The 17,736-nt window shown below is 37.3% G+C and overlaps 1 protein-coding gene across 1 annotated transcript in view; it reads right to left on the minus strand.

Moving 5' to 3' along the window:
• LOC133632099 (zinc finger protein 568-like) overlaps positions 1 to 17,736 on the minus strand; it is a 60,576-nt gene that overhangs the window by 22,273 nt on the left and 20,567 nt on the right. Inside the window, exon 3 of the mRNA XM_062024336.1 lies at positions 8,720 to 9,835. Within this exon, the coding sequence (XP_061880320.1) occupies positions 8,720 to 9,835 (1,116 nt within the window). The remainder of the gene's footprint in view (positions 1 to 8,719; positions 9,836 to 17,736) is intronic.

A 17,736-nucleotide genomic window follows, 5' to 3' on the forward strand; every position in this document is an offset into this window, starting at 1 on the left:
ATAAAGCCAAAATCCAATGTAACTAGTTAAAATAGTTATGTTCTTTTAGAGGTAAATTGAGTGAGTGTGTATATAAATGTGTGTGTATATATATATATATATATATATTTTTCCAAGATGGCTGCGCTTCAGAGCAGCGGCTTCGTGCGAGCGCTCCTGGAAGTGAGGGCAAAAATACCCCTCAATTCAGTCAATTTCATGGCTGGCTCACAGCGTGTTCACTCCGTGATCACTTACGACCGACTTACGATTCTGGATGTGGAGAGATCGGGCCATTTTGGGCTGATAGATGCGTGTACGATGGACCTGCTCGCTAGCTTGGGAATTCTTCGCGAGCTACATCCAGCAATGGCCTTTGAAGCAGCGGCGTCGACTTCCAGCGGAGACTGTCGGCGAAAGAGACGTAAGCGATGCGCTCGGAAGCAGAAGCGGGGGTGTCGGGCGGGGCTAACAACAAAGCTAAATGCTTTGTTGTTAGCGGGGCTAACGAAAAAGCTAAATGCTAATCCACAAAGAAGCGCTAATAAGGAGTCTGTTAAGCTAGAACTAGCCAGCGCCAGGCTGGATAATCCCTGCACACATAGCAATTCTTCTAGAATAATATACAACTCACATAATGTTTTTTCTGCGTCAGAGGTGGACATGCATTTTACTGAGGTGGCAAACAATCTAAAAATTCCTGTCATATCAATTCCTAGATATGGTCGAAATTATTTAAAGTGCACTATGCATAATAAACGTAACATTATTAATATTGCTACTACGGATACTTTCAACAAAAACTCCTCAAAACAGCCCACTACCTATAATATGGGCTTTTTAAACATAAGGTCATTGTCTTCCAAAACGTTATTAGTTAATGAAGTCATCAGAGACAACAATCTTGATGTCGTTGGTTTAGCCGAGACCTGGCTCAAACCAGACGAATTTTTTGCGCTGGGTGAGGCGTCTCCTCCTGGCTATGCGGGAACGCATATTGCCCGCCCCATTAAAAGGGGTGGGGGTGTTGCACTAATATACAACAAAAACTTTAGCCTTACCTCGGACCTAAATAATAAATATAACTCGTTTGAGGTGCTCACTATGAGGTTTGTCACACCGCTGCCTCTCCACCTGGCTGTCATCTACCGCCCCCCTGGGCCCTATTCGGACTTTATCAATGAATTTTCAGAGTTCGTTGCTGATCTAGTGACGCACGCCGACAATATAATCATAATGGGAGACTTTAATATCCATATGAATACCCCATCGGACCCTCCATGCGTGGCGCTCCAGACTATAATTGATAGCTGTGGTCTTACACAAATAATAAATGAACCCACGCATCGCAACGGTAATACGATAGATCTAGTGCTTGTCAGGGGTGTCACCACCTCTAAAGTTACGATACTCCCGTACACTAAAGTAATGTCCGATCATTACCTTATAAAATTCGAAGTTCTGACTCATTGTCAACAAACTAATAATAATAATAATAACTACTATAGCAGCCGCAACATTAATACTGCCACAACGACGACTCTTACTGACCTACTGCCTTCAGTAATGGCACCTTTCCCAAATTATGTGGGCTCTATTGATAACCTCACTAACAACTTTAACGACGCCCTGCGCGACACCATTGATATTGTAGCACCGCTAAAGCTAAAAAGGGCCCCTAAAAGGCGTACCCCATGGTTTACAGAAGAAACTAAAGCCCAGAAATTATCATGTAGAAAGCTGGAACGCAAATGGCGTGCGACTAAACTTGAGGTTTTCCATCAAGCATGGAGTGATAGTTTAATAACTTATAAACACATGCTTACCTCAGCTAAAGCTAAATATTACTCAAATCTCATCCACCTCAACAAAAATGATCCTAAATTTTTGTTTAGTACAGTAGCATCGCTAACCCAACAAGGGACTCCTCCCAGTAGCTCCACCCACTCAGCAGATGACTTTATGAATTTCTTTAATAAGAAAATTGAACTCATCAGAAAAGAGATTAAAGACAACGCATCTCAGCTACAACTGGGTTCTATTAACACAAATACGACTGTATATACGACGGACATTGCCCTCCAAAATAGTTTCTCTCTCTTTGATGAAATAACATTGGAGGAATTGTTAAAATGTGTAAATGGGACAAAACAAACAACATGTTTACTTGACCCAATTCCTGGGAAACTTATCAAGGAGCTTTTTGTTTTATTAGGTCCATCAGTGTTAAATATTATAAACCTATCACTTTCCTCTGGTACTGTTCCTCTAGCATTCAAAAAAGCGGTTATTCATCCTCTACTCAAAAGACCTAACCTCGATCCTGACCTCATGGTGAACTACCGGCCGGTGTCCCACCTACCGTTTATCTCGAAAATTCTCGAAAAAATTGTCGCACAGCAGCTAAATGAACACTTAGTGACTAACAATCTCTGTGAACCTTTTCAATCCGGTTTCAGGGCAAATCACTCTACGGAGACAGCCCTCGCAAAAATGACTAATGATCTATTGCTAACGATGGATTCTGATGCTTCATCTATGTTGCTGCTTCTTGATCTTAGCGCCGCTTTCGATACTGTTGATCATAATATTTTATTAGAGCGTATCAAAACGCGTATTGGGATGTCAGACTTAGCCTTGTCTTGGTTTAACTCTTATCTTACTGACAGGATGCAGTGTGTCTCCCATAACAATGTGACCTCGGACTATGTTAAGGTAACGTGCGGAGTTCCCCAGGGTTCAGTTCTTGGCCCTGCACTCTTTAGTATTTACATGCTGCCGCTAGGTGACATTATACGCAAGTACGGTGTTAGCTTTCACTGTTATGCTGATGACACTCAACTCTACATGCCCCTAAAGCTGACCAACACGCCGGATTGTAGTCAGCTGGAGGCGTGTCTTAATGAAATTAAACAATGGATGTCCGCTAACTTTTTGCAACTCAACGCTAAGAAAACGGAAATGCTGATTATCGGTCCTGCTAGACACCAACATCTATTTAATAATACCACCTTAACATTTGACAACCAAACAATTAAACAAGGCGACTCGGTAAAGAATCTGGGTATTATCTTCCACCCAACTCTCTCGTTTGAGTCACACATTAAGAGTGTTACTAAAACGGCCTTCTTTCATCTCCGTAATATCGCTAAAATTCGTTCCATTTTGTCCACAAGCGATGCAGAGATCATTATCCATGCGTTCGTTACATCTCGTCTCGATTACTGTAACGTATTATTTTCGGGCCTCCCTATGTCTAGCATTAAAAGATTACAGTTGGTACAAAATGCGGCTGCAAGGCTTTTGACAAAAACAAGAAAGTTTGATCATATTACGCCTATACTGGCTCACCTGCACTGGCTTCCTGTGCACCTAAGATGCGACTTTAAGGTTTTACTACTTACGTATAAAATACTACACGGTCAAGCTCCTGCCTATCTTGACGATTGTATTGTACCATATGTCCCGGCAAGAAATCTGCGTTCAAAGAACTCCGGCTTATTAGTGATTCCCAGAGCCCCAAAAAAAGTCTGCGGGCTATAGAGCGTTTTCTATTCGGGCTCCAATACTATGGAATGCCCTCCCGGTAAAAGTTAGAGATGCTACCTCAGTAGAAGCATTTAAGTCTCATCTTAAAACTCATTTGTATACTCTAGCCTTTAAATAGACTCCCTTTTTAGACCAGTTGATCTGCCGTTTCTTTTCTTTTCTTTTCTACTCTGCTCCGGGGTGGACCGCTAGCCTGTCCATCAGATGGGGACATCTCTACGCTGCTGACCCGTCTCCGCTCGGGATGGTTCCCGCTGGCCCCACCATGGACTGGACTTTCGCTGATGTGTTGGACTTTCACAATATTATGTCAGACCCACTCGACACCGAGGATGTCGTTGTGGCTTGTACAGCCCTTTGAGACACTAGTGATTTAGGGCTATATAAATAAACATTGATTGATTGATTGATTGATATATATATATATATATATATATATATATATATATATATATATATATATATATATATATATATATATATATATATGTGTGTATATATATATATATATATATATATATGTATATATATATATATATATATATATATATATATTATATACATGGTATGAAGTCTGGGCTTCCCTGCTTAGGCTGCTGCCCCCGCGACCCGACCTCGGATAAGCGGAAGAAGATGGATGGATGGATGGATGGTATGTATATCATGTATGTGTGTGTGTGTATATATATATATATTATATATATATATATATATATATATATATATATATATATATATATATATATATATATATATATATATATATATATATATATATATATATATATATATATACAAACCCCGTTTCCATATGAGTTGGGAAATTGTGTTAGATGTAAATATAAACGGAATACAATGATTTACAAATCCTTTTCAAGCCATATTCAGTTGAATATGCTACAAAGACAACATATTTGATGTTCAAACTCATAAACATTTTTTTTTTTTTGCAAATAATCATTAACTTAGAATTTCATGGCTGCAACACGTGCCAAAGTAGTTGGGAAAGGGCATGTTCACCACTGTGTTACATGGCCTTTCCTTTTAACAACACTCAGTAAAGGTTTGGGAACTGAGGAGACACATTTTTTAAGCTTCTCAGGTGGAATTCTTTCCCATTCTTGCTTGATGTACAGCTTAAGTTGTTCAACAGTCCGGGGGTCTCCCTTCTGCTATTTTAGGCTTCATAATGCACCACACATTTTCAATGTCTGGACTACAGGCAGGCCAGTCTAGTACCCGCACTCTTTTACTATGAAGCCACGTTGATGTAACACGTGGCTTGGCATTGTCTTGCTGAAATAAGCAGGGGCGTCCATGGTAACGTTGCTTGGATGGCAACATATGTTGCTCCAAAAGCTGTATGTACCTTTCAGCATTAATGGTGCCTTCACAGATGTGTAAGTTACCCATGTCTTGGCCACTAATACACCCCCATACCATCACACATGCTGCCTTTTACACTTTGCGTCCATAACAATCCGGATGGTTCTTTTCCTCTTTGGTCCGGAGGACACGACGTCCACAGTTTCCAAAAACAATTTGAAATGTGGACTCGTCAGACCACAGAACACGTTTCCACTTTGCATCAGTCCATCTTAGATGAGCTCAGGCCCAGCGAAGCCGACGGCGTTTCTGGGTGTTGTTGATAAACGGTTTTCGCCTTGCATAGGAGAGTTTTAACTTGCACTTACGGACATAGCGACCAACTGTAGTTACTGACAGTGGGTTTCTGAAGTGTTCCTGAGCCCATGTGGTGATATCCTTTACACACTGATGTCGCTTGTTGATGCAGTACAGCCTGAGGGATCGAAGGTAAACCGGCTTAGCTGCTTACGTGCAGTGATTTCTCCACATTCTCTGAATGACTTGAGCATTTCATGGAATCTACTTTTATACCCAATCATGGCACCCACCTGTTCCCAATTAGCCTGCACACCCGTGGGATGTTCCAAATAAGTGTTTGATGAGCATTCCTCAACTTTATCAGTATTTATTGCCACCTTTCCCAACTTCTTTGTCACGTGTTGCTGCCATCAAATTCTAAAGTTAATGATTATTTGCAAAATAAAAAAATGTTTGAGTTTGAACATTAAATATGTTGTCTTTGTAGCATATTCAACTGAATATGGCTTGAAAATGATTAGCAAATCATTGTATTCCGTTTATATTTACATCTAACACCATTTCCCAACTCATATGGAAACGGGGTTTGTATTTACAACTTGACTTGCATTTTCAGATTTCGAACATCAACAATCGAACATCTACATCCAACAATGCTGGCCAAACATAACCCGAAATCATGATCATAATTAAAGATAAAAGTATTTTTTATTTTACTTTCCCTAAATATCTAAAAGTAATAATGTTCTCCTGTCATATTATGCTCCTTCCAATGCTGTTTTTAGTTTTAGTTTTCATCCAATCAGAAGCAGGAAGTGTTGACCCACAAAGAAGGAGAACCAAACGTTGATTAGGTGGCAGATATACGTATATTTGCCAGGCCAATTTCAAGAAGGATATTTAAAGAGAAACTACATCTTGTGACACCATGTTGGCCCACCATTTCCACTCGAATCAACCGACTACGAGTGGCTATACGGCGTCGAGTGGGTGCTACAAATTGTGAATTTGAATACTTTCTTAATTTTAGTTTTTTTGCTATTTTAATTTTGACAGTACCACATAAGAGATGTTTTAACTGCTGATGCTGGTTTATTGATTTTTAAATGTGCCAGAAAATAACCCGTTTTGTACACTGTTGATGTGATTCAATGGCCAGTAGTGCATACATGTGTTCCTGTGTAGTATTTCTCCAGCAATGGTCATGTGGTGACATCAATGATGGTATTTTGAGAGGTAATCATTGAAGTCGGACATCACTGAAGGCCTAGGTGGGGAACACACGGCCCGCCACTTCGCCACTTTATAGTTCAGGGGCCGTACTTATCAAGCTTCTTGGAGTGCCATTTAACACTTAAGTCCTGAGAATTTGCGAAATTTAGTCCTACTCTCAAACTTAAGAATAAAAGCTTTTTATCAACGTTCTTAAGTCTAAGAATCACTCCTACTCTCCACGATATTTAAGAGACCTTCAGAGGTGTCTTAAGTGGTTAGGAGTTGCCAGCAAGGGATGGCACTGAGGCAATGTTTTTTTTTTTTTTTTATGACGAGCAGCTGATCAAACGGTATCGTTTAGACAGAGCGGATATTATTTTTGTCACAGATTTAATACTTTTCGATTCCTTGTTGATTTCTGCATGTGTCTGCAGTGGGCTAGTATATATAGAGCCACCCACACCAGTTTCAAATGAGTTGCCTAATTAATGAATTGGAAAGAAAATGTTATGACAGTAGCGTATGTGTGTGGCCGTGAGGTGAGTGACGTCAGTGAGTGTGTGGGCGAGAGAAGAGAGGGAGCGGTAGCGTGAGTGCCGGCGGGGTGTGTGTGTGCAGAAAACATCGCACAGGGCGATGTGATGCGTCTAGTGCAGTAGCCTTGGAGTAGTAGTACCTGTAGTTAGTGCATGCTGCATGCCGCTTTTGCTTGCTATGCTGCATGCTGCTTCTGCCTGATACTCATTGCTTTCAGCTAGTGCCGCCGGCTAGCCCTCTGTCTCAGAGGGCGAAAAGAGGAGCCGAGTGCATAAGCCTCCTCAGCCGGTACATAGCCTCTCCATTGTCAAGACTCGTACATGCCTCCTCGTGGCCACACACGGTAACTGGAACCTCGCGGTTCCAGGCTAAGTTGTACGGGATCTCGGAGCAGCAGGGGGCCCCAGAGACGGGGCATGCAGGCCCACCGGTGTGTGGACATGCCCTGGTGCCCAGTCAACCCCTGTCCCAGCTATGGGTAAATAACCCCAGCTATGGGCGAATAGTGAAAACCGCCTCAACGGTGGACCAGGCGGAAGATGGCGGCAGCGGAATGCACCACAACGGCTGGGAAGGCGGATGAAGGCTGCAGCAAAGACGGGTCCCCAGTCGTCTTGGTCTCCATGCCACTGGACCCTGGCCCGCTCAATGCCAAGGACTGTGTGGTGGCTGACCGTGCACCAGTCTCCCCACATTAAAAGATTCCACGCACAGGCGTCCTCCTACGGAGGACAGTCATACTCGTTTCGAGTGACCGCCGACGGCCGGCGGGGACTAGTTTGTTTTGTATTATTTTGTAGTTTATTGTCAAAATATACACTCCCATTGTCCACTTAAATATTTCCAAGATATTTCTTTATTCTTAGACAACGGATTCCCTTCCGTGATTGGTCATTTCTATGGACACAGAAATGACGTCACCTAAAATTGCGTTTACGGCACATAGTAATGTCGTAATTCAGCTCTGAGTGTGACACTTAAGATTCAGTCCTACACTTCGCTGAAAGTGTGAGTAAGACGCTTGATAACTAACTTTTAAGTGCAGCTTTCAGCGAAGAATTTATTTACTTTTAAGTCAACTCTTAGCAGACTTCTTAGGAGTCATTCTAAGAAGCTTGATAAGTACGGCCCCAGATGTTTCTCAGTACGTGCAAAGCTCCTGTCTTGTTATCATTTTCCTGTTCTGAATCCAGTCCTTACCCAGCGCCAATGCAGGTTTCCTGCCGATCCCGATGACTTTGTTAAATTGTTTAAATTACTGTCTTTTTACAAAAAACATCTAAACATTTGTTGTTTATACAGAACTTTAATAGTCACAAAAATAGACAGACTTAACATTGCACACAATTAAGTTTACAAAGTTACATGTTTGCGGTGTACACGTGTTGTTAAAAAGACATTGTTTGTGATTGTAAATGGACTAATCTGTTATATGTGTGGCAAATATCAGCAATAATGGCATCGTGGAATGGAGACTAATGTAAAAACCTCAGACTGCTTTATCATTTGTGACCGTGTCCTCCGTTATTAAGGTGGGGTGATCTTTAAAACTGTTGGGTCTAAATAACCATCAAAATAAAAGATACATTGGAAAATGAAATTCAGATCTTGACACATCATCAACAAATTGGTGTTCAGGCATCTAATATCAGACATATATCACATCCGACAAAATACATTAGGGAGGCTCTCTTCTGTAGCGCAGCTTTGAAGTCGTCAGAACACTGACTTTCTAATGCCACATGGACTTGCAAGCAAATACACTACGACAAAAAGAGCATTTAAATGCTTTTAACACCTGTGAGTGTTTAAAGAGGACCATTGAGCAGATGCATCATTTCGCTTGCGTGTGTTTTCATGTGCGTTAGCATGTTTGTCTTACTAGAGAATGTTTTCACGCAAACCGAGCATTGGAAGGGTTTTTCTCCTGTGTGTATTCTCAAGTGTCTGTTTAAAGCGGACCCTTGAGCGAATGCGTCACTACAAACCGAGCATTTGTAGGGTTTTTCTCCGGTGTGAGTTCTCATGTGTGTAACCATATTTGCCTTATGAGAGAACGTTTTGGCACAAAATGAGCACATGAAGGGTTTTTCTCCCGTGTGCGTTCTCATGTGTGAGACCAAATTTGCCTTATGAGCAAATGTTTTAACACAAACTACGCACACAAAGGGTTTTTCTCCCGTGTGCGTTCTCATATGTGATACCATGTTTGCCTTAATAGCGAATGTTTGGCCACAAACTGAGCATTTAAAGGGTTTCTCCCTTTTGTGTATTCTCATGTGCGCCTTCATATTCCACATCAGAGCAAATCTTTCGCCACATATTGAACAAAGAAAGGGTTTTTCTCCTGTGTGTATCCTCATGTGTTGAAGAAAAACACTAAGACGAGAAAATACCTTAGCACAATCTGAGCACGTCAGAGATTTGTTACCAGTCACCTCTTTTTTACAGTGTTTGTTAGTTTGAGTCGTCATATCACCTTCACAGTCTGTATCGCCGCTCAAAGATTCTTTGGTGTCGTCCCAGTCTTTACCCTCCATAGATTGGGACATGTCCTCACTATCTGATAGTGGAGCTCCAAAGTGGTCTCCGTCAGCTTCAGTTGTCATGTGTTGTGTTGAGCTGCTGCTTGAAGGCTCCGCCCCTCTGTTCTCCTCACTTGGACTGTGATGAAGGTGTGAGGACTCGGTTGGTTTGTCTTCATCAGTCTTCACAGAGACACCAGTCAGTGGCATCTTGGTGAAGTCAGCTTCCTTCGGCTCTCGAATATAATCTCCCTCTTGAGTGATCCAATGTTCCTCCTCCTCCTCCTCCTCTTCCTCCTGCTCCTCCTGCTCCTCCTCTTTAATGTGGGGGGGCTGTGGATCCTCCGGCTTCAAGGTGGACAACGAGGGATGTCTTTCTGGAGCACCAGATAGCTGGTGGACATCTGCAGAACACCAACATGAATTATTGTGGTAGCTAACTAAACACAGTTCTAAATGATTTGTGCAATATAGCATATTCAATTGTTAATAGTTGACCAACAGACTGCTTATAAAAAAAGGTACAGTAATACAAAATGAGTTTATGTTGTCTCCCGGGCACTCTTGAAATTAAGCGTGTCAAATTGTTAAGTGGAATGTTAGTAATACTGTACCCTAATTTCTGACTATAGAGCGCACCGATATAAAAGCTGCATCCTTGAAAAGAATTTTTTGTCTTAAATCAACTTTTACTTGGAAAATCAATTTTTACCTTGAAAATAATGTTTTGTCTTGAAAATCAACTTTTACCTAAAAATCAACTTTTACCTTGAAAATCATTTTTTGTCTTGAAAATCAACGTTTACCTTGAAAATCATTTTTTGTCTTGAAAATCAACTTTTACCTTGAAAATCATTTTTTTGTCTTGAAAATGATTTTTTGTCTTGAAAATGATTTTTTGTCTTGAAAATAAACGTTTACCTTGAAAATAAACTTTTACCTTGAAAATAAACATTTACCTTGAAAATCATTTTTTGTCTTGAAAATCAACTTTTACCTTGAAAATGATTTTTTGTCTTGAAAATGATTTTTTGTCTTGAAAATCAACTTTTACATTGAAAATAATTTTTTGTCTTGAAAATCATTTTTTGCCTTGAAAATCATTTTTTGTCTTGAAAATCAACTTTTACATTGAAAATCATTTTTTGCCTTGAAAATCATTTTTTGTCTTGAAAATCAACTTTTACATTGAAAATCATTTTTTGCCTTGAAAATCATTTTTTGTCTTGAAAATCCACTTTTACCTTGAAAATCAACTTTTACCTTGAAAATCCTTTTTTGTCTTGAAAATCGACTTTTACCTTGAAAATCAACTTTTACCTTGAAAATCAACTTTTACCTTGAAAATCATTTTTTGTCTTGAAAATCGACTTTTACCTTGAAAATGATTTTTTGTCTTGAAAATCAACTTTTACCTTGAAAATAATTTTTTGTCTTGAAAATCATTTTTTGCCTTGAAAATAATTTTTTGTCTTGAAAATCAACTTTTACCTTAAAAATCATTTTTTTGTCTTGAAAATCATTTTGTTTTGAAAATCAACTTTTACCTTGAAAATCATTTTTTGTCTTGAACATCAACTTTTACCTTGAAAATCATTTTTTTGTCCTGAAAATCAACTTTTACCTTGAAAATCATTTTTTGTTTTGAAAATCAACTTTTACCTTGAAAATCATTTTTTTGTCTTGAAAATCAACTTTTACCTTGAAAATCATTTTTTGTCTTGAAAATTAACTTTTACCTTGAAAATCATTTTTTGTCTTGAAAATCAACTTTTACCTTGAAAATCAACTTTTACCTAAAAATCATTTTTTTGTCTTGAAAATGATTTTTTGTCTTGAAAATGATTTTTTGTCTTGAAAATAAACGTTTACCTTGAAAATAAACTTTTACCTTGAAAATCATTTTTTTGTCTTGAAAATCATTTTGTCTTGAAAATGATTTTTTGTCTTGAAAATAAACGTTTACCTTGAAAATAAACTTTTACCTTGAAAATAAACATTTACCTTGAAAATCATTTTTTGTCTTGAAAATCAACTTTTACCTTGAAAATGATTTTTTGTCTTGAAAATGATTTTTTGTCTTGAAAATCAACTTTTACATTGAAAATAATTTTTTGTCTTGAAAATCATTTTTTGCCTTGAAAATCATTTTTTGTCTTGAAAATCAACTTTTACATTGAAAATCATTTTTTGCCTTGAAAATCATTTTTTGTCTTGAAAATCAACTTTTACATTGAAAATCATTTTTTGCCTTGAAAATCATTTTTTGTCTTGAAAATCCACTTTTACCTTGAAAATCAACTTTTACCTTGAAAATCCTTTTTTGTCTTGAAAATCGACTTTTACCTTGAAAATCAACTTTTACCTTGAAAATCAACTTTTACCTTGAAAATCATTTTTTGTCTTGAAAATCGACTTTTACCTTGAAAATGATTTTTTGTCTTGAAAATCAACTTTTACCTTGAAAATAATTTTTTGTCTTGAAAATCATTTTTTGCCTTGAAAATAATTTTTTGTCTTGAAAATCAACTTTTACCTTAAAAATCATTTTTTTGTCTTGAAAATCATTTTGTTTTGAAAATCAACTTTTACCTTGAAAATCATTTTTTGTCTTGAACATCAACTTTTACCTTGAAAATCATTTTTTTGTCCTGAAAATCAACTTTTACCTTGAAAATCATTTTTTGTTTTGAAAATCAACTTTTACCTTGAAAATCATTTTTTTGTCTTGAAAATCATTTTTTGTTTTGAAAATCAACTTTTACCTTGAAAATCATTTTTTGTCTTGAAAATTAACTTTTACCTTGAAAATCATTTTTTGTCTTGAAAATCAACTTTTACCTTGAAAATCAACTTTTACCTAAAAATCAACTTTTACCTTGAAAATCATTTTTTGTCTTGAAAATCAACGTTTACCTTGAAAATCATTTTTTGTCTTGAAAATCAACTTTTACCTTGAAAATCATTTTTTTGTCTTGAAAATGATTTTTTGTCTTGAAAATCATTTTTTGTCTTGAAAATAAACTTTTACCTTGAAAATAAACATTTACCTTGAAAATCATTTTTTGTCTTGAAAATCAACTTTTACCTTGAAAATGATTTTTTGTCTTCAAAATCATTTTTTGTCTTGAAAATCAACTTTTACCTTGAAAATCATTTTTTGTCTTGAAAATCAACTTTTACCTTGAAAATCATTTTTTGTCTTGAAAATCAACTTTTACATTGAAAATCATTTTTTGCCTTGAAAATCATTTTTTGTCTTGAAAATCAACTTTTACATTGAAAATCATTTTTTGTCTTGAAAATCGACTTTTACCTTGAAAATCAACTTTTACCTTGAAAATCAACTTTTACCTTGAAAATCATTTTTTGTCTTGAAAATCAACTTTTACCTTGAAAATGATTTTTTGTCTTGAAAATCAACTTTTACCTTGAAAATAATTTTTTGTCTTGAAAATCATTTTTTGCCTTGAAAATAATTTTTTGTCTTGAAAATCAACTTTTACCTTAAAAATCATTTTTTTGTCTTGAAAATCATTTTGTTTTGAAAATCAACTTTTACCTTGAAAATCATTTTTTGTCTTGCAAATCAACTTTTACCTTGAAAATCATTTTTTTGTCCTGAAAATCAACTTTTACCTTGAAAATCATTTTTTGTTTTGAAAATCAACTTTTACCTTGAAAATCATTTTTTTGTCTTGAAAATCATTTTTTGTTTTGAAAATCAACTTTTACCTTGAAAATCATTTTTTGTCTTGAAAATTAACTTTTACCTTGAAAATCATTTTTTGTCTTGAAAATCAACTTTTACCTTGAAAATCATTTTTTGTCTTGAAAATCAACTTTTACCTTGAAAATCATTTTTTGTTTTGAAAATCAACTTTTACCTTCAAAATCAACTTTTACCTTGAAAATCATTTTTTGTCTTGAAAATCAACTTTTACCTTGAAAATCATTTTTTGTTTTGAAAATCAACTTTTACCTTCAAAATCAACTTTTACCTTGAAAATCATTTTTTGTCTTGAAAATCAACTTTTACCTTGAAAATGATTTTTTGTCTTGAAAATCAACTTTTACCTTGAAAATAATTTTTTGTCTTGAAAATCATTTTTTGCCTTGAAAATAATTTTTTGTCTTGAAAATCAACTTTTACCTTAAAAATCATTTTTTTGTCTTGAAAATCATTTTGTTTTGAAAATCAACTTTTACCTTGAAAATCATTTTTTGTCTTGAAAATCAACTTTTACCTTGAAAATCATTTTTTTGTCCTGAAAATCAACTTTTACCTTGAAAATCATTTTTTGTTTTGAAAATCAACTTTTACCTTGAAAATCATTTTTTTGTCTTGAAAATCATTTTTTGTTTTGAAAATCAACTTTTACCTTGAAAATCATTTTTTGTCTTGAAAATTAACTTTTACCTTGAAAATAATTTTTTGTCTTGAAAATCAACTTTTACCTTGAAAATCATTTTTTGTCTTGAAAATCAACTTTTACCTTGAAAATCATTTTTTGTTTTGAAAATCAACTTTTACCTTCAAAATCAACTTTTACCTTGAAAATAATTTTTTTAGGTGGCAGATATATATTTGTCCATATATTAGCTGTGTATTTACACAAAAATAGTTTGTAAATGTTTATTTACATTCCTTAATTGTTTCCAAACGGTGCCTGTAAACGCAACAGTAAACATGGCTGATCAAACAAAACAGACTCAGTCAGTCCACGCTAACGTTTAGGTGAATTTACGAAACAATACAAAAAGACTGGCGTTGTAAGGTAATAGTACTAATAAAGACACTGGTAAACGTGTTAGCTAATGCTAACAACGCTCGATTCATTACATTACGATAGCATGTACAAATATGCAGGAAAACACTCCTACAGGGGACGGTTTAGTTAGTATAAATAGTTTTAGATATATTATAAAACTTACAAACGGTGCTTGGAGCGACAAATGAAAAATCTATACACGTAGTAACGCTATGGACAGCTAGAAGACGGAACTGCGCTTCTACTCCCGGTTGAAAGCACGAGTCTAAAAAGAAAGACACATGAACTGGTTCAAAAGATGGCGGCATAGCACAAACAATAACACAACATTAAGTGTATGTGCTTGTTTGTTTTAAAACTATTTGTATTATTGCTGTCAGTGAAAAAAAATCCATAAATTAGCCACACCATTTTATAATCCGCAGGGTTCAAAGTGTAGGAAAAAATGTGCGCCTTATGGTCCTAAGTTTCAATTGTAACTCATTTGAGTTTTACAAACAGCTTCCGGTTGTTCTCAAGTGTGTTTTTTTTTCTTCATATTAGGACCCCTTTAAATGGAGGACAGGAAGACGCCAAAGTACTTGTTGTTAAAGAAGGAAGTGGACAAATACTGACGATGACATCATCAAGGACATATAACACACACAAGACTTGATGCAGCTGAAGCCCAACAACAGCTACAAAAATCACATATTACACACTCTACAATATTTAGTAATGCACAATATTTAATGACTATCACCAATTCCCTACTTTCAGAATCAGCTTTGGTAGTCGAGTATGGACTTTGACTTGGGAGAAAGAGAGCACAAAGAAAAACGCAACAACTGCGAGAGAGCACAGCACCGTGGGGGCCATCTTGGTATGAAAACAAGAGTTAAGTAAGTACAGTGCATCCGGAAAGCATTCACAGCGCTTCATTTTGTTATGTTACAGCCTCATTCCAAAATGCTATAAAACTATTTTGTCCTCAAAATTCTACAGACAATACCCCATATAATGACAATGTGAATATTTAGTTTTTACTTTGCATTGTTGCACATTTATTCAAAATAACATGCACTTAAAGGCCTACTGAAAGCCACTACTAGCGACCACGCAGTCTGATAGTTTATATATCAATGATGAAATCTTAACATTGCAACACATGCCAATACGGCCGGGTTAACTTATAAAGTGACATTTTACATTTCCCGCGAAACTTCCGGTTGAAAACGTCTATGTATGATGACGTATGCGCGTGACGTCATGACGGCAACGGAAGTATTCGTACCCAATGTGTCACCATACAAACTGCTCTGTTTTCATTGCAAAATTCCACAGTATTCTGGACATCTGTGTTGGTGAATCTTTTGCAATTTGTTTAATGAACAATGGAGACTGCAAAGAAGAAAGTTGTAGGTGGGATCGGTGTATTAGCGGCTGGCTGCAGCAACACAACCAGGAGGACTTTGACTTGGATAGCAGACGTGCTATCCGACGCTAGCCCCCGACCGCATCGATGATCGGGTGAAGTCCTTCGTCGCTCTGTCGATCGCTGGAACGCAGGTGAGCACGGGTGTTGATGAGCAGATGAGGGCTGGCTGGCGTAGGTGGATAGCTAATGTTTTTAGCATAGCTCTGTGAGGTTCCGTTGCTAAGTTAGCTTCAATGGCGTCGTTAGCAACAGCATTGTTGAGCTTCGCCAGGCTGGAAAGCATTAACCGTGTAGTTACATGTCCATGGTTTAATAGTATTGTTGATTTTCTGTCTATCCTTCTAGTCAGGGGTTTATTTCTTTTGTTTCTATCTGCAGTTAAGCCCGATGCTATCACGTTAGCTCCGTAGCTAAAGAACTTCGCCGATGTATTGTCGTGGAGATAAAAGTCACTGTGAATGTCCATTTCGCGTTCTCAACTCTCATTTTCAAGAGGATATAGTATCCCAGGTGGTTTAAAATACAAATCCGTGATCCACAATAGAAAAAGGAGAGAGTGTGGAATCCAATGAACCAGCTTGTACCTAAGTTACGGTCAGAGCGAAAAAAGATACGTCCTGCACTGCACTCTAGTCCTTCCCTCTCACGTTCCTCATCCACGAATCTTTCATCCTCGCTCAAATTAATGCGGTAATCGTCGCTTTCTCGGTCCTAATCGCTCTCGCTGCTGGTGTAAACAATGTGGAAATGTGAGGAGTCTGTCAACCTGTGACGTCACGCTACTTCCGGTACAGGCAAGGCTTTTTTATCAGCGACCAAAAGTTGCGAACTTTATCGTCGATGTTCTCTACTAAATCCTTTCAGCAAAAATATGGCAATATCGCGAAATGATCAAGTATGACACATAGAATGGATCTGCTATCCCTGTTTAAATTTTAAAAAATCATTTCAGTAGGCCTTTAATCCCGCCCCTTTTCCACTTCATATCAATTACTAACACATGTTCACTTGCTGTTCTCAGTTTGTACACAAAAGGTATCGAGCAAATGCTGTAATTGTTTAGTTTTTTTTTTGTTTTTTTTTGATAAATTTGCAAGTAAACATTTTTTAACTTTCACATTGTCTATATGGGGTTTTGTGTGTAGAATTTTGAGGACAAAAATGAATTAATTTCCAGTTCGGAATAAAGCGCTGTAACTAGGGGTGTAACGGTATGTGCATTTGTATTGAACCGTTTTGGTACGGGGGTTTCGGTTCGGTTCGGAGGTGTACCGAACGAGTACACATGCTAGCAGCGACTGGGCTAGGACAACATATAAAAGCCAGAGCTGGAAGACCCTCCTGCCTCGTCAAGATCTCCCGTTTAGGAACACTTTGGCTGCGCGGTACAACAATGGAGGACGGAGGTTTGCCCACATTGTTCAGCAGCTGCTTCTGACAACACGTCAAACATGTGTTGCACCTTTCCTGCTTCCGGCTCCCAGACCGTAGTCGAGGAGCGCAGGGGAGACACTCCTCCAGAGCCGATGTATTCTCGGGGGCAACACCCTTCACTCCACCCGGCAGTGGGTCTCCACAGCTCCGGACTCCAGGGTAAATGACGAGTCCGGCGATTAGTTGCAAATCGTGGCTTTATTAAATGATAAATAAATAAATGGGTTATACTTGTATAGCGCTTTTCTACCTTCAAGGTACTCAAAGCGCTTTGACAGTATTTCCACATTCACCCATTCACACACACATTCACTCACTGATGGCGGGAGCTGCCATGCAAGGCGCTAACCAGCAGCCATCAGGAGCAAGGGTGAAGTGTCTTGCCCAAGGACACAACGACTAACCTTGAAAATCAACTTTCACCTTGAAAATCATTTTTTGTCTTGAAAATCAACTTTTACCTTCAAAATCATTTTTTGTCTTGAAAATCAACTTTTACCTTGAAAATCATTTTTTGTCTTGAAAATCAACTTTTACCTTGAAAATAATTTTTTGTCTTGAAAATCAACTTTTACCTTGAAAATCATTTTTTGTCTTGAAAATCAACTTTTACCTTGAAAATTTTTTTTTTGTCTTGAAAATCATTTTTTGTCTTGAAAATCTACTTTTACCTTAAATCATT

This window comes from Entelurus aequoreus, linkage group LG17, assembly GCF_033978785.1.
Source record: "Entelurus aequoreus isolate RoL-2023_Sb linkage group LG17, RoL_Eaeq_v1.1, whole genome shotgun sequence".
Lineage (NCBI taxonomy): Eukaryota > Metazoa > Chordata > Actinopteri > Syngnathiformes > Syngnathidae > Entelurus > Entelurus aequoreus.